The sequence below is a fragment of the Pinus tabuliformis genome, chromosome 1_1 (assembly GCF_031772625.1).
Source record: "Pinus tabuliformis cultivar Carrire ecotype Pingquan chromosome 1_1, CPIR1, whole genome shotgun sequence".
NCBI classification, from domain to species: Eukaryota; Viridiplantae; Streptophyta; class Pinopsida; order Pinales; family Pinaceae; genus Pinus; species Pinus tabuliformis.
This window is the reverse complement of record NC_142297.1, coordinates 285576079-285595484: the sequence shown is the minus strand read 5'-3', so window position 1 is coordinate 285595484 and position 19406 is coordinate 285576079. Positions and strand designations below refer to the sequence as shown.

Below are 19406 nucleotides of genomic sequence, written 5' to 3'. Positions count from 1 at the left end.
CGAAAAACAGAACACAAGCTTGCAATGGCTTAATGGATAAAGGTACTGGCTAACATAGCTAATGTTTCCTCATTTCACGTAAAAAGAAAATGAATACAGCAAACAGTAAAAATGTAAAACCATACGCTCATTGAGAAGTTGGGTACTTAGATGAAATGGTACTGTTACCATTTCTCACCACGCAATCACAAGGAAAATACAAAAATATAGTATATTTATACTGAGATCTGTTTGAAAAAGCTTTAGAAAACACGTTATCGTTTAGATATTCGATTTTCTTCCAAAATCCACAACTCAAGATGCTAGCCGAAGTCTTCAAAGGGTTTTCCAGGTTTGCAGAAGCTAATATTACTGGATTGAAGAGTATTCGTTACCCGCAAACTAATCTGGCGGGTAGACACGCAAACTCGTGCTAGCTTTGTATCTGCTGAGATTTGGTACAGTCTGTGTTTGCAGTAGTCGAAGAACCGCTACAGCGTTTTGTAGACGAACAGCTGAAACCCCGGCATGTCTTTGCTCAAAGTTCCTGTAAGGTATCATTGGAGGGTCTGCAACAAGTGAAGGTTTTTCCAGCTGTGTGCCCTTTTATTCGGCATATAAATTATCTATAGAGTAGAATGCATATATCAGGAGCTGTAGAAAATGAATTAGTTATAGCCAAACAACTGAACACCCGGGGTGCCTTTGCTGAAGTTTTCTGCAAGCTATCATTGCAGCGCCTGCAACAACAACAGGGTTTTCCAGCTGATTGGCCGTCCTTCCTCCTCCATATAATTCCTTATACAGGAGAATACATATATCAGCAGCGATATAAGAATCAACTACTTATGGCTCAACAGTGTCCATTGCCGAGCTCTCAATGTTCTACACCCGGGAGCTGTATTAGACAATGGATTTCTGTGCGAAAGGAGGAAGAAGACGTCTCGATTCATTGCCGAACGATATTCCATTCACCTCAGACGAGCAGTTCCATTCGTTACAGAAATTGCTCTTAACCGCCTCCAAGTCGAGATGGCTCACGGCGGCGAGGCCTTTTCCGCTGAAGAGTCGTAGAATGTGCTCGAACAGGAACTCGTCGCAGGGAATCGCAAGTCCGCCGCGGTCTGCGTAGCCGAATTCCTCCTCGGCCTGCTTTAGCAGTGCCCTAAATACCGGATGGTTCAAGTAGGCCACCGGGATTACAAATCGCATATTACAATGCTGTCCAACGTACACCGCCAGGTGTCCCAACGGCACGTCTGGCGGGATGGCCGACAACGACCGACGATGCCCGTTGCTCGACTCGTTCAACCCGACGACAGCGACCTGTGTGTTACTGGACACAAAAGTAATCCGGCACGACCGCCAGAAAAGCAGCTTCCTGCCCAGAGCCTGAACCGCCTTGCGGACGCTGGCCAGCTTCTTCCATCTTCTCGCGAAATGCTTCAGTGCCAAAACATGGCGGATATCGATGCATTTGCTTTGCACGCTCATGGCGAAAACCTATTATGAAACAAAATCGAACTCACGAAAACTGAATCAATATCTCCTGTTTACTTTCGGATTCTCCTCAACGCGGGCTATGTTGTCGAAAAGGAACTTGTAGTGAGGGCTATTTATAATGGAGAGAAGGCCGGAGACTGGATAATGATCAACTCTCATTACTTACCGACTTTCCCTAAAATCTCTTCGCGCATTACATTCATGTAAAACTCATGTAAATCTCTTCGCATGTGAAATTCATGTAAAGGGAGTTGAATGGTAATGCAAACGCAAATGGTTTTGACTTTTACAGTGGGGTTTGTTCGATAGGGACCATGGCTCACACGTGAACAATTTTAGAGTCTAAATCCGTTCTGTTGTGCTGTAAAGGGAAGGGTATAAGTAACGAAGTAAAAGTAGGGAGGAGTCACGGGAAAAGCTGCTGGGACGCCCGTATTCTGTGGGCGTATTCTATTTTATTAGTGTATTAGTGAGGGTGGAAGTTACGGAGAGAAGCCACGAGACACCATGTGCAATTCTCCTTTATGTGTTCTCTTTATACGTGGGAGCTTTGCATCCGATATGGCTTTATAGATGACCCGCGGATGGTTACAACTAGGCTTGTATATCGTGAATGACGAAACATGGGGCTTACGTAGTTTCGATGACATGCGAACTTATGGAAGATATCGAATACTAGCATATGGTGATAATCGAACATGGACCATAAATAGGTTAGGTTCACAAGAAAATTTAGGTAAATATCTTGGGAAATCTATGACCTAGAAACGTTCATAATGTTATGATTCTAGAATGAACCAATAATGTTATGATTCTGGAATACATATAATGTTGTGATTGTAGAATGAGCCAATCTATGATCTAGAAATGTTCCTAATGTTATGATTTTAAAATACACAATAAATGAGCATCGGATATTTAATAAATATTTGGTATTGAAATGGTGTAATATTCTATTTATTTTTTAATTTAGTTGGAATTATATTGTTTTGGAAATTGTATGTTTGTTTTTTTATTTTTGAAATTTAGTTGGAATTATATTGAAAATTTTACTTATATGAGTGTCGGGGAGGAGGGTGAGGGTGAGGGTGAGGGTGAGGGTGAGGGTGAGGGTGAGGGTAAGGGGATGTTTGTTCATTCAGTTATCTTTAGGGTTTTTAGAAAATTTTAAAATAATTTAAATTATTAATTTTATGAAAAATAAATAAAATATATAAAAATAAAGTTCACTAAAAAAGAAATTTCATAAAAATTATAAAATATACTTCATATCTAATACTCAAAAAACAAAAAAGCATCATAATTTTCTTTTCTTTTTATTTAAAAATATAAATTATATTGAATATGATTATATATATATCTATCTATATATATATATATATATATATATTGGCAACTCGGCAAAATTCCACTTTAGATAGCTTATTTGATGGAGATGATGGTTGCATTAAATTCCTATAGGACCAAAATTGATATGAAGATCATCTAATTTGGACAAGAAGAAGTGTGTTTTTGACTTTATGCCCACACATATGTAAATTGTTCAGGTTGACCACATCATCATGTAGGCTCATGAAGCCTAGTGGACATGTCATTTCACCCTTGATGACTTGCATAAATACAGGTGACCTCTCACCTCATTTGGCATCATCATCACTCACACATTTTTCTCTCTCCTTCTCTCATTGGTTCGTACAACTATTGGGTATTCTCTTTCTCTCACACGTGTGGCAAAGGAGAACGAATTTCAAACACATTACAGGGTCAAAATTTCAGAACTGTTGCAGGGTTTGACCAACATTGATTGGACACTTTGACTCATACTTTGAATGTGATTTTTGTGCGAAAATTTCGTTTTTGGCAGGCCATACTCTTTGGCACAGGAACTAAGAATTTGTGAGCACTATGACCGCAGGGCTGACTACAGGGTTGACCACAGACTTGACCGCAAAGTTGACGAAGCTTGTTTATAATTTTCAGGACTATTTTTGGTTGATTTTGACCACGTTATCATACTGAGTTTGATTGGGTATGACTAAGCTCCAAAGAGGAAGATTTGCTGACGGGTTGACCATCTTTGACTTTTTGGTTAGGGCTAAATTTTACTCCAGTTGGCTGCAGATTGGATAGGGTTGTTTTGACTGTGATTTGGCAAGTCAACTTAGTTTTTTTATTCTCTCTCTATTGAACATTTGATATAATAATAAGAATTGATCAATGGGTTTTCCCCACATTGGGGCTTTTCTCTCACAATGGCGAAATATGTTGTCCTCTTATCTTGACTTGTCTTCTGCATTTTGTTTCATGTTCTGTCTACTTTTACTATCAATGTGATTAATGGTTAATGTGATTTCTATTGGAAAACTAATTTGGAAATTGTCATTAGGATGCTAAAGGAAATTGAAGTAAGTGTGCTAAGCATAGAACATACCATTGTTAACTAAAATTAACATGGTATCAAATCCCAACTGAAGACAAAGCCCAAACAAGAGAACGAAAAGAAATAGAAAAGAGAGATATGTTGGACAAGGTCAAGCCTAAATGGCTTCTACATCTCACTTCAAGACTCAGGATAAGCTCAATGAAAAATCTAACTATCATGCACGCAAGATGACTTTGGACTTGACTTTGGAAGATCATGATGAAATCGACTATGTGAAGGGAAAAGTGGTGGAGCCTCCTTCAAATGCACTTGTTGTTGTGAATATAAAGTATAAGAAAGGAGAGGTTAAAGCTAAGAAAATTATCATAGACTCCATTCAAAAGCATTTGGTTACCTATATTTATGATTTGGGAACATCTAAGGAAATGTACGATAAGTTGGTTGGGATGTTCAAAGTAAACAATGAAAATAAAATCCTCTTTCATAAAAACAGTTTGAAGGATATTGAAATGAATAAAGGGGAGTCCATCCAATCCTATTTCATGAGAATAACTCAAATCAAGAATGACTTGATATCTATTGGAGAAGTTATTTCTGACAGAGAGCTCACTCTTATTGCTCTTGGATGCCTTCCAAGACCATGAGATGTATTTTTCACCACCATTCCCAACAATGATAGGATATGTGGTTCCAATGAGTTATTGGCTAGAAGCACTCAAGAAGAGACTAGGATGATGGAGAGAGATAATCCCTCTAATAGAAATGAACCTACTACTTTCTCTGCTCATGCAAAGAACAGAAATAATGTTGGTCCAAGGAGACAGGGTCAAGAGTTCAAGAAGGCATTCAAAGAAGGAAGGAAAGGAAGGTGCTACAATTGTAGCGGGTTTGGCCACTATGCTATAGAGTGTCCTTGCAAGAAGGATACTACAAGGGATGGCGAAAACAATAAAAACAATTACAAATGTAATGGAAATCAAAGAAACAATAGGTTCAAAAATAAAGGAAATAGGAATGATCGAGCTGCTCGATATGGAAATGGTCAACCTCCCAAAAGGACTAGAAATCCCAGGTATGAGGAAAGTAATGTTTTAGAGAAACAAAATGAATTTTATATTATATTTTCTCTATATACTACCTCTCGTTTGGATATGTTGGATCATTGCTTGATTGGTAGTGGAGCCTCAAGGTACTTCAGTGGGTACAAGGAGACCCTCTAAAATTTGGTTGAAAAGAAGACTAATTTGAGGATCAAACTTGGAGATAATTCCACCTATCCCGTGAAAGGGATAGGTAGTATCACTCTTTACTTAAATCAAGCTCAAACCATTCATCTACAAGAAGTATTGTATGTACCTGATTTGAAGAAGAACTTGGTGTCTATTTCTGCAATGGAAGATAAAGGCTTCAAGGTAGCATTCCTTGATGGAAAGGTATGTATTTTGAAAAGAAACCCTAAATATGCATTTAAAATTGGATTTAGGGTTGAATTTATCTATCAAGTTGGAGCAAGTCCTTTTGGAGCCTTGACTTGTGATATTTCTCTTCAATCTAAATTATGGCATCAACGATTTTCCCAGCTTCATTACAAAGTCTTACCTAGGGTAAGGAAGATGGCCACATGTATGCCTGAGTTTAACATGAATCATGAAGGAGTTTTCCAGGGTTGTATAATAGAGAAACTTACAAGGGGACCATTCCCTTAAAGTGAACACCAAACTACTAATATTCTTCAATTGGTCCATTCTTACCTATCTGCTATGTTTCCCATAACATCATTTGGAGGATACTTATACTATGAAATTTTTGTGGTTGAATTCACCAACAAAACATGAATCTATTTCTTGAAAAAGAAGGATGAACTCTTCAAATGGTTACATTCTTTCAAATCCTTGGTGGAAAATCAAACAGGGAAGATGATCAAAATATTGAGGACTGACAAAAAAATCGAATATGAACCAAATGAATTCCATTAATTTTGCAGAGAGGCTAGAATTAAGAGGGAGAAAATCATTCCATACACTCTTGAGAAAAATGGAGTTGTTGAAAGGAAGAATCGAACAATCATGGAATACAACCATGCCATGCTCCATGATCAAGGCCTATCGAAGTTCTTATGGAGATAAGCTTCCAACACTGTCCTGTATGTTCAAAATAGGAGTCTCCATCAAGCAATGGATTTCAAGACACCCGAAGAATTTTTCACATGTAATAAACCTGATGTTTCTCATTTTAGAATATTTGGTTGTGCATGTATTTGCATGTGCCTAAAGAGAAGAGAAACAATTTAGAAGAATTTGGGAATAAAGGTATACTTGTGGGCTACAGTGAAAATCCAAAGGCATACCGAATTTCTCTACCTGGTTAAATAAATGAGGAAGTAAGCCATGATGTTACCTTTGATGAAGAGACTTCTCTTGGGAAAGCCATAAATCTCCCCATTCCAAGGAAGGATAATGATGATGCTGCAGAAAAGCAAGATGAACCTCTAGCACATGAGCCTATGCCCAATGTTGAAGGACCGATGGATCCCATTGATCCACCTCCTGGTGATCCCTTTACCTCAAGAAAATACGTTTGTGGCTTAAATATACTCTCGAAGATGATGAAAGACATATTTCTCCAAGGGGGGCATTTTGTGAAAGTAAGAAGCTGAAAAGGTACCAATGATATTTGGCTGCTATGAGTACTATTGTTGAAGATGAACCATGCACGGTTGAAGAAGTCGTAAAACACCAAGTATGGAAGGATGTGATGAATGAGTACACATTGACGAATTGTGTCTAGGACATGGTTCTTAAACCCAAGGACAAGTTTTTCATCACATAAAAATGGCTCCACAAAATCAAACATCGAGCTGATGGTAGTTTTGAAAAATATAAGGCTATACTCGTTACTCAAGCCTTCTCCCAAAAGGAAAAAGTGGACTATGATGAGATATTTACCCCAGTTTCTCGATATACCCTATCCAATCTATTATTTCACTTGTTGCCTCTCAAGGATGGAACCTACATCAAAGAGACATTAAGGTTGCTTTCTTCCATGGCTCACTTAAGGAGGCAGTCTGCTTGGAACAACCTCAGGGGTTTGAAGTACAAGATCGAAGGACACACATATCTAGGTTGGAGAAAGCACTATATGGGTTGAAGCAAACTGGTAGTGCTTAGTATGAGAGGATTGATAACTATATTAGGAAGCTAGGATTTATGAGGAGTGATTTTGATTATAACCTATACTTCAAGGTCTAAAAGGACATGCCTCTCATTTTGTTCCTTTATGTAGATGATCTCTTTCTGATAGGTGAAAAACCTCTGATTTATCAATGCAAGATGGATTTGTCTTCTGAGTTCGAGATAAAGGACCTAGGTCTAATGCACTACTTCCTAGGCGTAGAGGTTTGGCAAAATCCAAGTGATATTTTCCTTTCTCAAGGAAAATACATTATGAAGCTACTCAAGAGATGTGGGATGGTAGATTGCATGTTTGTGTATACTATGATGGAACTCAATTTTAAGAAGCTATGTGGAAGCGTTGCTAGGCCCGAATTAGCAAACTCTTTTGAAAATATATAACTTGTGGGGGCCTTGATGTCCTTGGTAAACTCTCGTATGGACATATGGTTTTCTATAAATACATTGAGTCAATTTATGCTTGACCGTAATGACATACACTAGATTACTGCTAAGAATCTCTTGAGATATCTCCATGGCACAATCAACTATGGATTGAGATACATTGCCAGGAATTTGAGGCTACATGCATATACAAATGTTGACAGGGTTGCTTGTGTGGTGGATTGTAGAATCACAATTAGATGTTGCTTCTTATTAGGGTCTGCTTCAATTTCTTAGATGAGAAAGAAGCAAAAATCGATTGCTCTGAGCATTGATAAGGCCTAATACGTTACAGCTAGTATGGCCTATTGTAAAAATGTTTTGTTGTGGAAAATATTTTGTGAGCTATTTGAGCACGTGTTAGATACCACTGTGATATTCTGTGACAACTAGAGTGGGATTCACCTTTCATAGAATCTCGTGTTCCACATTGCTCCAAGCACATTGATATCATGTACCACTTTATACAGGATATGGTACAATAAGGAGAAATAAGGCTCCAACACATCATGAATGATGAGGAGGTCACAAATATCCTCATGAATCACTTAGGGAAGGTTAAATTCTTAGCATTTTGAGAGAGACTTTGAGTAATGGAAAGACCCTCCCATGAGAGTATTGCTTGAGTTAGTCATTAATCTCTGGGAGTTCCTCGGGGCTTGGGGTACTTATTGGAGCTGTTAGTGTCAGTCTTGTTAGCATGTCACCTAGATCAAATATGATCTTACAAGGTGTTATTAGGGTGTCAAGTCAAATTTTTTTCATTTCAGTGAATCTTCAAATAAAAATTTGATCATTGGTTGTTGTGTCTAGGTCACTGCTGCTCCCTTCACTTACTCATGGTATTCATCACTCATCATGTTCATTGAATTATTCGAGGTATCATATCTTCATTTAAGTGTCTTGGGTCATGAAATGGTTAAATTCCTCATTTTAGGTCATGGTCTAGGTTTTCACTCCATGTGTCATCACGATACCATATGTTGCCAAAAATATGTCCATCATGTGATTAAGTGGGTAAATAGAGTTAACAGCTTAGGGAAGGAAAAATAAAGTTATAGGTAATGTTTTATTTCAAATAAGACAATGTTGTAGTACACTACCTTGCCTCATCATTTCTCATAGGGACATGTTTTCTTCAAAATATGTTTCCAACCGAATGGAGAAGCATTTTATAGAAGTGAAAGAGGTTTGTGTCCATTTTAGTCCAAGGAACAAAAAACTCCTTCATTTTATGCACATGTGTTATGATTTGAAATAAATTCCCAAAATACACTTGCTAGGGGAGAGTTGCTATAGTTCTGGACAACTTGACTTCAAGACAATGTTTCAAGGGTTTGGAATAGGTGGTAGTAGTTCTTAAGGACTCTATTATGTAGCAGACATCCTAAGATTTCCAGTGGTACCTTCAGCTTGTTATTTGGATTAGTGGAAGGCACATAAAAGTGCTTTGCAATTTGGCATTGTGCTCTTGTCAGAGAAAGCCTAAGTTTTTGGAGTGACCTTGGGAAACTCAATTTTTATCACTCATGGAGTGTCCAAATTACATTCTTGAGGTGTCCATCTTATAGTAGACTTCAACCTATTTCCAATGAGTTATCAAGCTCTCAATTTGGAGTATTTTAAGGCCCCCAAAAGTGGTTTGGAGGATGGCACTGTTCTTTTGTGAACTGCGTTATGCTTCTGTGAACTGCATTGTGCTTCTGTGAACTACACTACGCTTGTGCCAGAGCAGCTCAAAACTCATCTAAACTCACCCAAGTTTTGATTTTGAATCTTGAAAACCTATTTATTGCTATTCTAAGCTTGCACACAAGTAATTATAAGTCTTTTTCCCACCTTTTTCCTTTGGCCAGATGAATGCAAATGCAAGTTCTCTTGATCTAGGGTTTAGATGAAATTCTCATGCTATAAGCACTAGTGTAACTGATAGTTTGGTTAGTGTTGATATTGGAAACATGTAAATATTCCACCTCAAACCTCTGTACATGTTTCAAATGCATTTTGATTCACTAAATAACTTATCAATCATCATATTTCCTCACCCTTACCTAAACCCTAGCTCATACCTAGCATTTTGAGTAGATTTCCTAGCAGCTCTATTTTTCAATTTCTCCTAATCTTTTATTTCCCTCATTTCACTCCATTTAAGCTTCTTAAGTTTTCTACCACTCGTATCCATCTCCAAAAATTCCCCTATCATCATCTCCCTTCCCTAACTCCCTCATTCCATCATTTGCTTCCTTGAGCAAGAAAATAGTCGGCTTAAGACTAAACAACTAATCATGGAAAAAAAACAAGCCAAGTTATTGTAGCGGGTTGGAAAAGTTAAGAAGATCATAGAATCAAGAAAGCCTGAAGGATCAAAAGGCACAGGAAAGAGGAAAGGGCCAAGAACAATGGGCCTAAAGAAGGCATTGCAAGAAGAGCAAGAGAAAATTCTGTTGAATAAAGACCTTGACCTAGAGGAACGAATTGCCCTAGAGGTACATCAAGATAAAGAATATTGGCTAAATAGGGTGAAAAAACACTTGGATAAGCTCCTGGAGAAGGCAAAAAGAGACAATAAAATTCTTAGACACATGGTGCATCAAGCTCAAAACATGATCGCCAATGTCAAAGTAAAAGAACTAAAAAACAAGCTCAAGGAGGCCAAACAAAGATAAAAAGGATGGGGAAAACTTGGAGATGCTTGCTGAAGCATCCATGAAATTATAAAAAACTTATTTTTACACCTTCCCTCAAAATTTTGAGCATTTTGTGTTTTTTGGAAAATTTTGGTCTAAAATTCAGTTGCTCCAGAAGTGCAGTTCCTTGGTGCTGTGATTTTTCCTCTGGCCTCCAGTTGAGGGAAGGTATACATTTTTGGAAAGGTCTTACCATCCTCTGAAAACCCATTTTCCCATATTTTGTAGAGGTGGCTTAGTTTTGGATAAAAATGCAAAAAAAGTGGCAAAAAAACTAGCATTCTGGACCATTTCTTGATAGGCGTTTCACTTCTGGAGTGAGCTTGGGTGAATGGATTTTTCAAGCTCTTCCAATCCTCCAAAATTTGAAATTCAAACTGTTCTAGAAACTAGACTTGAAGGGCTAGTTGACTGTTCTCCCATATTTTCATTGTGACCCCTGGAAGGGACCTAAAAATCAACTTGAAGTTGATGTTGCGCTTCTGCACTTTCTATGTTTTTATTTGGAAAATTTCAGTGTGTAAAATTTCTAGTTTCTAGTCTGACTTGGTCAAAGTCAAGATTCTCTATGTAATGGCAGTAGTTACGAGGCTAGGTGATGTAGGAATGAATAAATGTACATCATAGGTTGTTTTTTTATGTTTATTAGGCCTCATAAAAGAAGCAAACTCCTAAACAAACTCTTCATGAGGTGTTTGTGTTGCACCTTCTGACTCTCACCTGTTGGTTGAGAGAATCCTCGAGTCATTTCCTCCACCAAGGAATTCGACTCCTGAAGGTGGGAAAGTGGTATACGGTAGTCTATAAGTACTATTTCACTTCAGGAGAAGGGGTTTTAACTTTTTTGTGAAGGAGGCTTGCATTATAATCATCTTTCAGCTAATACAGATACATGTTACAGCTATTTTCAAGGAACTCTAGCCTATTGAGTTCATGGTGTTTTTACTTCATTATTTTTGTTTTCTCATGGTTTAAACATATTTATCTACATTATATCTCTCCTTTCTATGAATGCCTTGTGATAAAATACTCAAAATGCTTGTTTTCAAGCTCTATTATCTGGTTTTCATGGTTATGTGTTTTGTCTTCCTAAGCTAATGAAATCATATTTATTTATGCTCATTAGTTTCTTCCACACTATATCCTCTATACTACACTGATAAATTCTCAAATTACACCATGGCTTCTAACATCTAGCTCCTTCTTATGTTTTCTCCTGTATTCCCATAGCCTAGACCTACTTGTGGCTCCAAACCCTAAGTTTAGCAAGTCCTTAAAAAACCAATTTTTCACAATAAACAAACAAATACACATATCTAACCTAAACTTCATTTTCTTTGAAGTCATCTCACCGATAAGAGACTTAGAGAGATCCCTCTCATGCTCAGTAGGGCTAGCTGCTAAGCTAAAGTGGTTTAAGGTTACCCTTGTCGATTTCCTTTTCAGCCTAGGAGATTGTAAGGACTAACAGGAGCTATGAGCGACCATAGGGTGTGTGATCCACCTCCCCCTATTGGTGTGTTGTGTAAAGAGTGATTGGTTCACCTTCCCCTATGATACTCCATGATGGTTTACATGTGTGTACGGTGAGTGGTTCACCTTCCCCTATGATTGATGAAAAATGTGTGTAGGGTGAGTGGTTCACCTTCCCCTATGATTGACGACATATACATAGGGTGAGTGGTTCAACTTCTCCTATGGCATATGAGTAGGATGAGTGGTTCACCTTCTCCTCTTGATGCCCTAGCATACATCCTACCCATGTAGTCGAGACTCATGGGAAGTACCTCCCATATATCCAATGAGTAGGGAAAAGTGAATAGGGACCATAGTACTACAGATGGATGCATCATGTATTTTAGTACTCACTGTGTCTAGGATGCATGATTTTCAACAACTTGATCTGGGATCAAGCATGGTTTAGGTTCTACCTCTAGACTGACTTTTGTCAGTGGAGAGTGGTTAGGTCTTCTCACTCACGCCTGATCTATTCTTCTTCATTATTCACATTAGTGTTCATCAGAGAAGAGATGAGATGAGATTCAAAGATGGTACATGACAACAGGATGGCATGATGATCGATGATGATGGATGGATTCATAGGTGGAATTATCCCTAGTTTAGAGGGAGTGTTAAAATTGGAAAATAGATCCAACTTCCACTTTATACAACTCATTTGATGGAGATTATGATTTCATTAAATTCCTTTGTTTGAGAGGACCAAAATTGATATAAAGATCATGTAATTTGGACAATCAGAAGTGTGATTTTGAATTTATGCCCACCCATGTGCAAATTGTTTAGGTCTGTCACATCATCATGTAGGCTTATGAAGCCCAATGGATGTGTCATTTCACCCTCAATGACTTGTATTAAAACAAGTGAAATCTTACCTCATTTTGCGTCATCATCACTAACACATTTTTCTCTCTCCTTCTCTCAGTGGTTCGTACAATTATTGAGAATTCTCTCTCTCACACATGTGGCAAAGGAGGACGAATTTCAGACAAATCACAAGGCCAAAATTTCAGAAATGTTGTAGGGTTTGACCAACGTTTACTGAGCACTTTAACTCATCCTTTGGCTAAGATTTTGTGGGAATTTTGTTTTTTGGCAGGTCATACTGTTTGGCAGAGGAGCCGATAATTTCAGGGCACTTTGACTACAAGACTGACAATAGACCTAAGTGTAGAGGTCACCCTAGAGTTGACCAAATTTGACTGTAGTTTTCAGGATTGTTTTGGGTTAACTTTGACAACCTTATTAGGTTGAGTTTCGCTGGGCATGGGAAAACTCCAAAGAGGAAGATTTTCTATTGCGTTGACCATCTTTGACTTTCTAGTTAGGGTCCAATTTGACTGCAGATTTGACAGGGTTGGTTTGACTGTGATTTGGAAAGTCAACTTTACATTTTTTTATTATCTCTCTACCGAACATTTGATATAATAATAAGTAGAATTAATCAAAGATTTTTCCTCAAATTGAAGTTTTTCCCTAGCATTTGCCAAAGCTAGTGTCCTCTTCTCTTGGCTTGTCTTCTGTATTTTGTTTCATGTTATGTCTATTTTTATTTTCAATGTGATTAATGGTTAATGTGATTTCTATTCGAAAAATAAATTGGAAATTGTTATTGGGTTGCTAAAGGAACATTAAATTAATTGTGCTAAGCATAGAACATACCATTGTTAACTAAAATTATATATATATATATATATATATATATATATATATATATATATGAAAATGTTTTTTTTTTGAGTTTTCTTTAAAAATTGTGTTTATTATATTAATTTTGACATATATTTTAGCATATAATTAAATTATGAATATTGGCATGCTAAGCATATGTTATATTTTAAATTTTAAATTCTAAAATTTATAGTATAGAAAAAATTTATAGGAGAAAATTTTAAGAAAGAAAATCACATTATTTTCTATTGTTTTTTTAAATATTTATAAATTGAAATTAATATCCTAATAAGAAGAAAAGAAATATTCTAAATTTCTATCATACAACAACACATTGACTTTGTTTGTAAGAATGAAAATATTGTGTGTGATGATTTCATGGAATATGGCAAAGATTGTAGGATTTGACAAAAGCCATTAAGAACCTTGTGATGAATCCTTCCAAGTTGACAAGATAAAATGTTACAAAGCACTAATCAAAATAAAAAATAGGTTTGATATACATAGAAATAAATACTTGTAAGAAGGAAAATGAGATGGCTAACCATCGATTATGACAATGATTGTAACAATGTTATAAAATACATGGATAAGCCTGTGATGGTTCCGGAAAGTTAGCAAGATAAAATATTACAAAACACTAATGAAAACAAAAAATAAATATGATATAAATAGAAAACAAGAAATACTTCTATGCCTTTCTACATTCTATCCAAAAATATTATGGAGGCAAATTATTAACTTGAAAATCTAAAGGATATCAGAAGGTGAAATTGGGATTTGTACATTAATAATATTTATCAATAACCTATTCTTATGAAAAAAATCAAATTAATATGTTTTAGAGAGAAAAAGTCACAATTTCCATTCAAACATTTAATGGAAAGTACATTTTTCACATGCTCATTGAACTTACAAATTTAATGTTACATATGTAAATGGACTTCTTTATATTCCCACAGAAAATTAATCCTTAACCCTCCCCTTTGTTCCTTGTTCTTTTTAACCTCATCCCACCCTCCTCCTATAGAGGGCTCAATTAATTTTAATATTGAATTCATATTTCTTAGATGTATATAGAGTATCAATTTATTATTTGAATCAAAGTTGTTAAGTTTTTGAAGCGAGTCCATTCCTCCTAGTTGTCTTCATCTTCCATACTCTAAAGGAAGGAGGCCTTGAATTCTTTATTTGTTCTCTATCCTTTGAGGGAATGTTTGAATCTTCAACTTGCACTTCTAGATTTCTATTATTATCCTTTTCTAAACATGTCCTTGGTAGCTAAATTTCTGTAGTTTAATAATCCTCACTATGTGTGTAGAATTGCTCACATAATTGTAACTACATTGGCCAAGGTATTTACCCTTTATTAATTTTTTATTCATTTTTATGTGAAACTCATTCTTGGAGACAAGAGTCCACAAATTGGATTTTTCATTATTAGATGTAATAGAGAAAAATGAAATCTTATAATTTAGAACCCTAATCCATTTATAATTTTCCTTTTGTATTATTAATTTGTTTTGTAGACCCTCATTGGTATTGATATTAACACATATTAAACTATATGTGAAAAAGTCTGAGTTAACCCACTCAATATCTATTTTATGTATTCACCCATAGTATTCATAATATCGTCAAAAAATCATAAATAACTGAAATTCAATGATAGATTTTGAAGTTTACTTTTCATAATAGACATAGTAGCAGGCTCAAGATTTTGGAAGCATGGGATATTTAATATACATTCCCTTTCCTAAAAGAAAGAAAGTCCTAAAAAATATTCAAATGATAAATAATATTTGAAAACTAGAAAATAAATATATATTTCAAGCAACACAGATATATCTCACAATGCTTTGTTTAATACAAATAGATATGGTCGTAAAAGTTTGATATAGGAGTATAGAAACCATTGAGGTAAAATTTTATTCCAAATGATTGGTAAAAGTAAAGGGTTCTTTTGATGTCCAAATCACAACCCTCAAATGTTGGCACCTCTTCATATTTCTCGATGATATATTCCTCAAAAGGAGGGCTTAGAGAAATCATAGTAGAATTCTTATTTCCGACCACATAATTTAATAGAAAAACCTTCAAGACGATGAAGGAAGTTCCTTACAAACTACCCTTCTAGGTAGGAACTAAACCAAAATGAGCATTTTATATTTGGAGATGTTGTAAAAATTTAATAGATTATGGTTTCTAGTTGTCTATTTTCAGTAAAGTGTCTTTGTCCTTCCATAGGGATTTTTACAGTAGCTCTAATTTTTTCTTTATATTTACCATTTGATCAATAATTCTCACCTAGAAAATTATTGTTTTTCTTATGGAAAGCATGACCGCAATTTATAATTTTTCTTTTCATGTCATAACCCTCTCATAGTAAAATTATTAAGTGATTTCTAAACTATTGTGGATATTTCACTAGACAATTTGTCATAATGGATCTACTAAACTATATTAGAAAATCTAAAATCTACAATTTGAGGGTTTCTTTCTCCTCAGATTTGTGGATTTCTTAATTATTGTTTATTGTTGGCACTCACAATTGTTATACTTGTTATGATCAATTTCTTACTTTTTATATCAATATTTTATCCTTCTTGATTCATAGTCATATTCTCTTTCTCAATATGGTTTAGACCTTGGTACAATCATTTTATTTATACAACTATGCTTTAACAATATGGACAAGGCTGTTTTATTTATAAATTGAGCTACCAATATGTTGAATAACATTTTGTTACAAATAGGGACTATGAATATGAGTATAAAGTGAATGCATCCAAGAAGGTTATTGGTTAATTCAAAAGGATTTGTTTCTAGATATGGAGTTAGTTCCAGTAACAAAACTTTTGTTTTCTTGTGAAGCTAGAAGATTCATCTTAACTTAGGAAGATCGCCTTAAGAATATTTGATACTTAGGACATTCCTTATCTAGTATATCTTCTATTGTAACTTCCTTTTGTATTATAAAAACAAAATAAGTCGCCTCTGGTAGGGGGTGAAAAGTTATAATTTTGAGATAAAACTGTGAACTAAGTCCTAATTATACTTGTTCTTTGAAGATCGTAATGAAAACAAGTGTGAATTAGTTTTATCTTTTATCAATTATATCTTGATGTAAGTTCCTTTAAGAAGGCAGACTGACACATGGTGGTTTTGGCCTACTTCATGGATGAAGTGTTGTATTACATGCTTACAATTTTGCATTGTTTACCTTTCGAATCATTATTGGAAATATTATTTATATTTTCGATAATAGTAGGATTTAATGGATCATTTTTAATTGGTGTTTCGCGAATAGGTAGTTGTTGTTCCTTTGGTTTCTTCTTGTTGTTACTTTAGAGGCTAATATTATTTAACAGATGTTGGTTCATTTGGAGAACAATAAAATAGTTGAAAGTTTTGAATTAAAATATTACTTTAGTTGTTACTTGATTTAAGCTTCATTAAGAATAAGACAAGAAACTAGTTTTGCACTTGAATTCCAGTTTCACAAGCACTATTTTATTTGATTTAGATATAGAGTTTGCTTTCTGATCGCTTGTGGTGATTTCCTGATAGGTACCATCAATTTACGTTTTACAGAAAAGATTATGATTTTAAATCAATTCATATCACACCAAAATTGGTTTTTGGTAGTTCTTTGCATAGATTTTATTGACTGCCTTGAAATAAAAAGAAGAATCCCTTGGTTGATAAGTTAATATTAGATGAATAGTTGTTTATTTTAAACAATCAATAGTCCCAACATTTTGGCATCGTTTCCAGGGCAGTTTTAGAAAAGAATGCTACCATACAAATGATCCAAGTCCAAGTGTGTCAAAGGACCCTTCCAAGACATTTTACTTTCGTGATGTGTTAAATTGCATTTTTAAAAGAACATTAATGAATACATATGCATGCTATAAAGAAGAGGAACATGACAATTATTAGCACATGAAAAACATAAGACATTGATAATGGAGTTTGTCTAGGAGGGACTACATCTCCGGGTCGGTGTCAAGGTGGTGTAGGTCGTTGCATTAAGTGTTGTCAATAGTGATGATGTACATAAGAGATGATGTCGGTATCAGACAAGGAAAATTCCCTCACGCAAGAGTGGCTCCAAGAGATGTTCCGCTACAGGAAATCTCAGTAAAAAAGGACTCCTATTAGTATGACACAAACTCATGCATGATGATAATGCACATCCCACCAAGATGGCATAAAAGGTATCTCAATGCAAACATACATGGCGACAACGTGAGTATCCAATCAACATACGATAAAGGGATCTCAAATAAAACATGATGAATCATGACAACAAGTACATCCCACAAATGATTCCGCATCACATCAAGTAGGAATCATGAAAACAAGTAAGAAAACAAGATCCCACATCAAACATCAAACAGGGATATGTACAACACAATGCATCTTATAGCAAAAAGAAGTACATGAACACATTGCATATACCTCACATCCTGGGGCCATTTGAAGAAAAGGATGTCAAACTGCTAAAGCTTGCCATACCATCAATCTCGCGGTGTCGAATCGCATGGAACTGACTGCTCGCACATGAAAGATAAAACTTGCACTCCACTTTGAAAAGTGGCCGAAAAATTAAATGATCAAATGGAAGATTTGAATGCACCATCAGATTTGTGGCACCGAATAGTGTAAAATCGATTGTCAAATTTCTAAATTCTTAGAAAATCGAATTCTGGGGCTCAAGGAATCTTTTAGATTTCCCCTTGATTCCAAAAAGATTCCCTCGTCTAGGGCCTCTACAAATTGACTGCTCAGATCGGGAAATTGACTGCACTATTGGGTTCGTGTCACTAAGATGTGTAAGATCGGCATAAAGTTTGTCCAATTTGGACACTGCAAAAAATTCACCCTCTTGGAAATTTCGCTCAATCATGGTTCCACCTGCAGATAAATTAATTAAAAATTCACCTCGATTTCCATGCCTGCTCCTGGTTCCTCCATGCTTGGGTGCACTGATGAAATGATAGTTTTATATTTAAAAAAGAAACCAGTGGAATTCACAAGGACTTCGTTGGGTGGAGTGGTTACCGATCCATTTATTATGGAGGAAGTTGGGTGGTCAAACCCCGCCTCCTCCTTTCTTTACATAACAAAAATTGTTAAATGGGAAGGGAGGCCAGGCTAGGCCAACCTTGGGTGGCCCTCCCACCTCACCTATCCCCTACTCCTACTCATTTATGCGTGCGGTTGTAGGCTGGGTCCATGCCCCAAGGGCCGACCAACGTTGGTGGTCTTCATTTAGTGTTGGTGGTTGGGTCCCACCGCCTTAATTTTGTGCTTAGTTGTGGTGATCGATGGAATGGGGGGAGGGGCTAGGGGTAGTGGCCTGCCCCTCCATTAATTAGTATATGGCTAAGGTTTGGGGTGGCGGGGTTGGTGGCCGCCACCCTTTTTTTCATAATTGTTTTTTTGTTATTAACAACAATATGGTCATTTGTTAAAATCTTGATTTTAGGCCGAAGGGCACATTTTAACTAGGTGACAATTTTTCCCAGAATTTGGTCAGAGTTGGTTGGATTCCATCCGCGAGAAAAAGTCCAAATCATGTCTCTTTTAATCCTGCCCAGTCAGCAAAAGTCAACCAAACTTTGACTGGCTCTATCTTCCTCATCCGGACTCGGATTGAGGAACCGTTCACATCGCCACGATCACGACAATGAGATATTTAACATGATCATGGTTTAAGCATAATTCAAACACATTGATTTTTTACCCTTCCCGAGTCCTCTTGGACTTCTCCATGTGTTTGGAGCCCCCTGGATTAATCCTCCCCACTGAGGAGCTTTTGGACACCAAAAGAATTAAAATAATATGCAACTTCTCTATACCTTGTCTACATCACTTGTGTCTTGAAAAGGTCTCGCTTCCCTCTGCTTCACGTTTGTTGTTCGGAGCCTTAAGAGATGAGCTGACACCTACAACCTCTGTAACCTGTAGTACATTGTTTTGCAAATTACATGCTTAACTTTCATGACCAACTAATGACCCAAGCATCCCATACCTTCCATGAGT

At 36.2% G+C, this 19406-nt stretch overlaps 1 protein-coding gene across 1 annotated transcript; it reads right to left on the bottom strand.

Annotated features, from left to right (window-relative positions):
- Positions 1 to 882: 882 nt before the first annotated feature.
- On the bottom strand, positions 883 to 1473 carry LOC149212650 (uncharacterized). Its single transcript, XM_089388771.1, has one exon. The coding sequence runs from the start codon at positions 1471 to 1473 to the stop codon at positions 883 to 885; it is 591 nt and encodes a 196-aa protein (XP_089244897.1).
- Positions 1474 to 19406: the final 17933 nt, after the last annotated feature.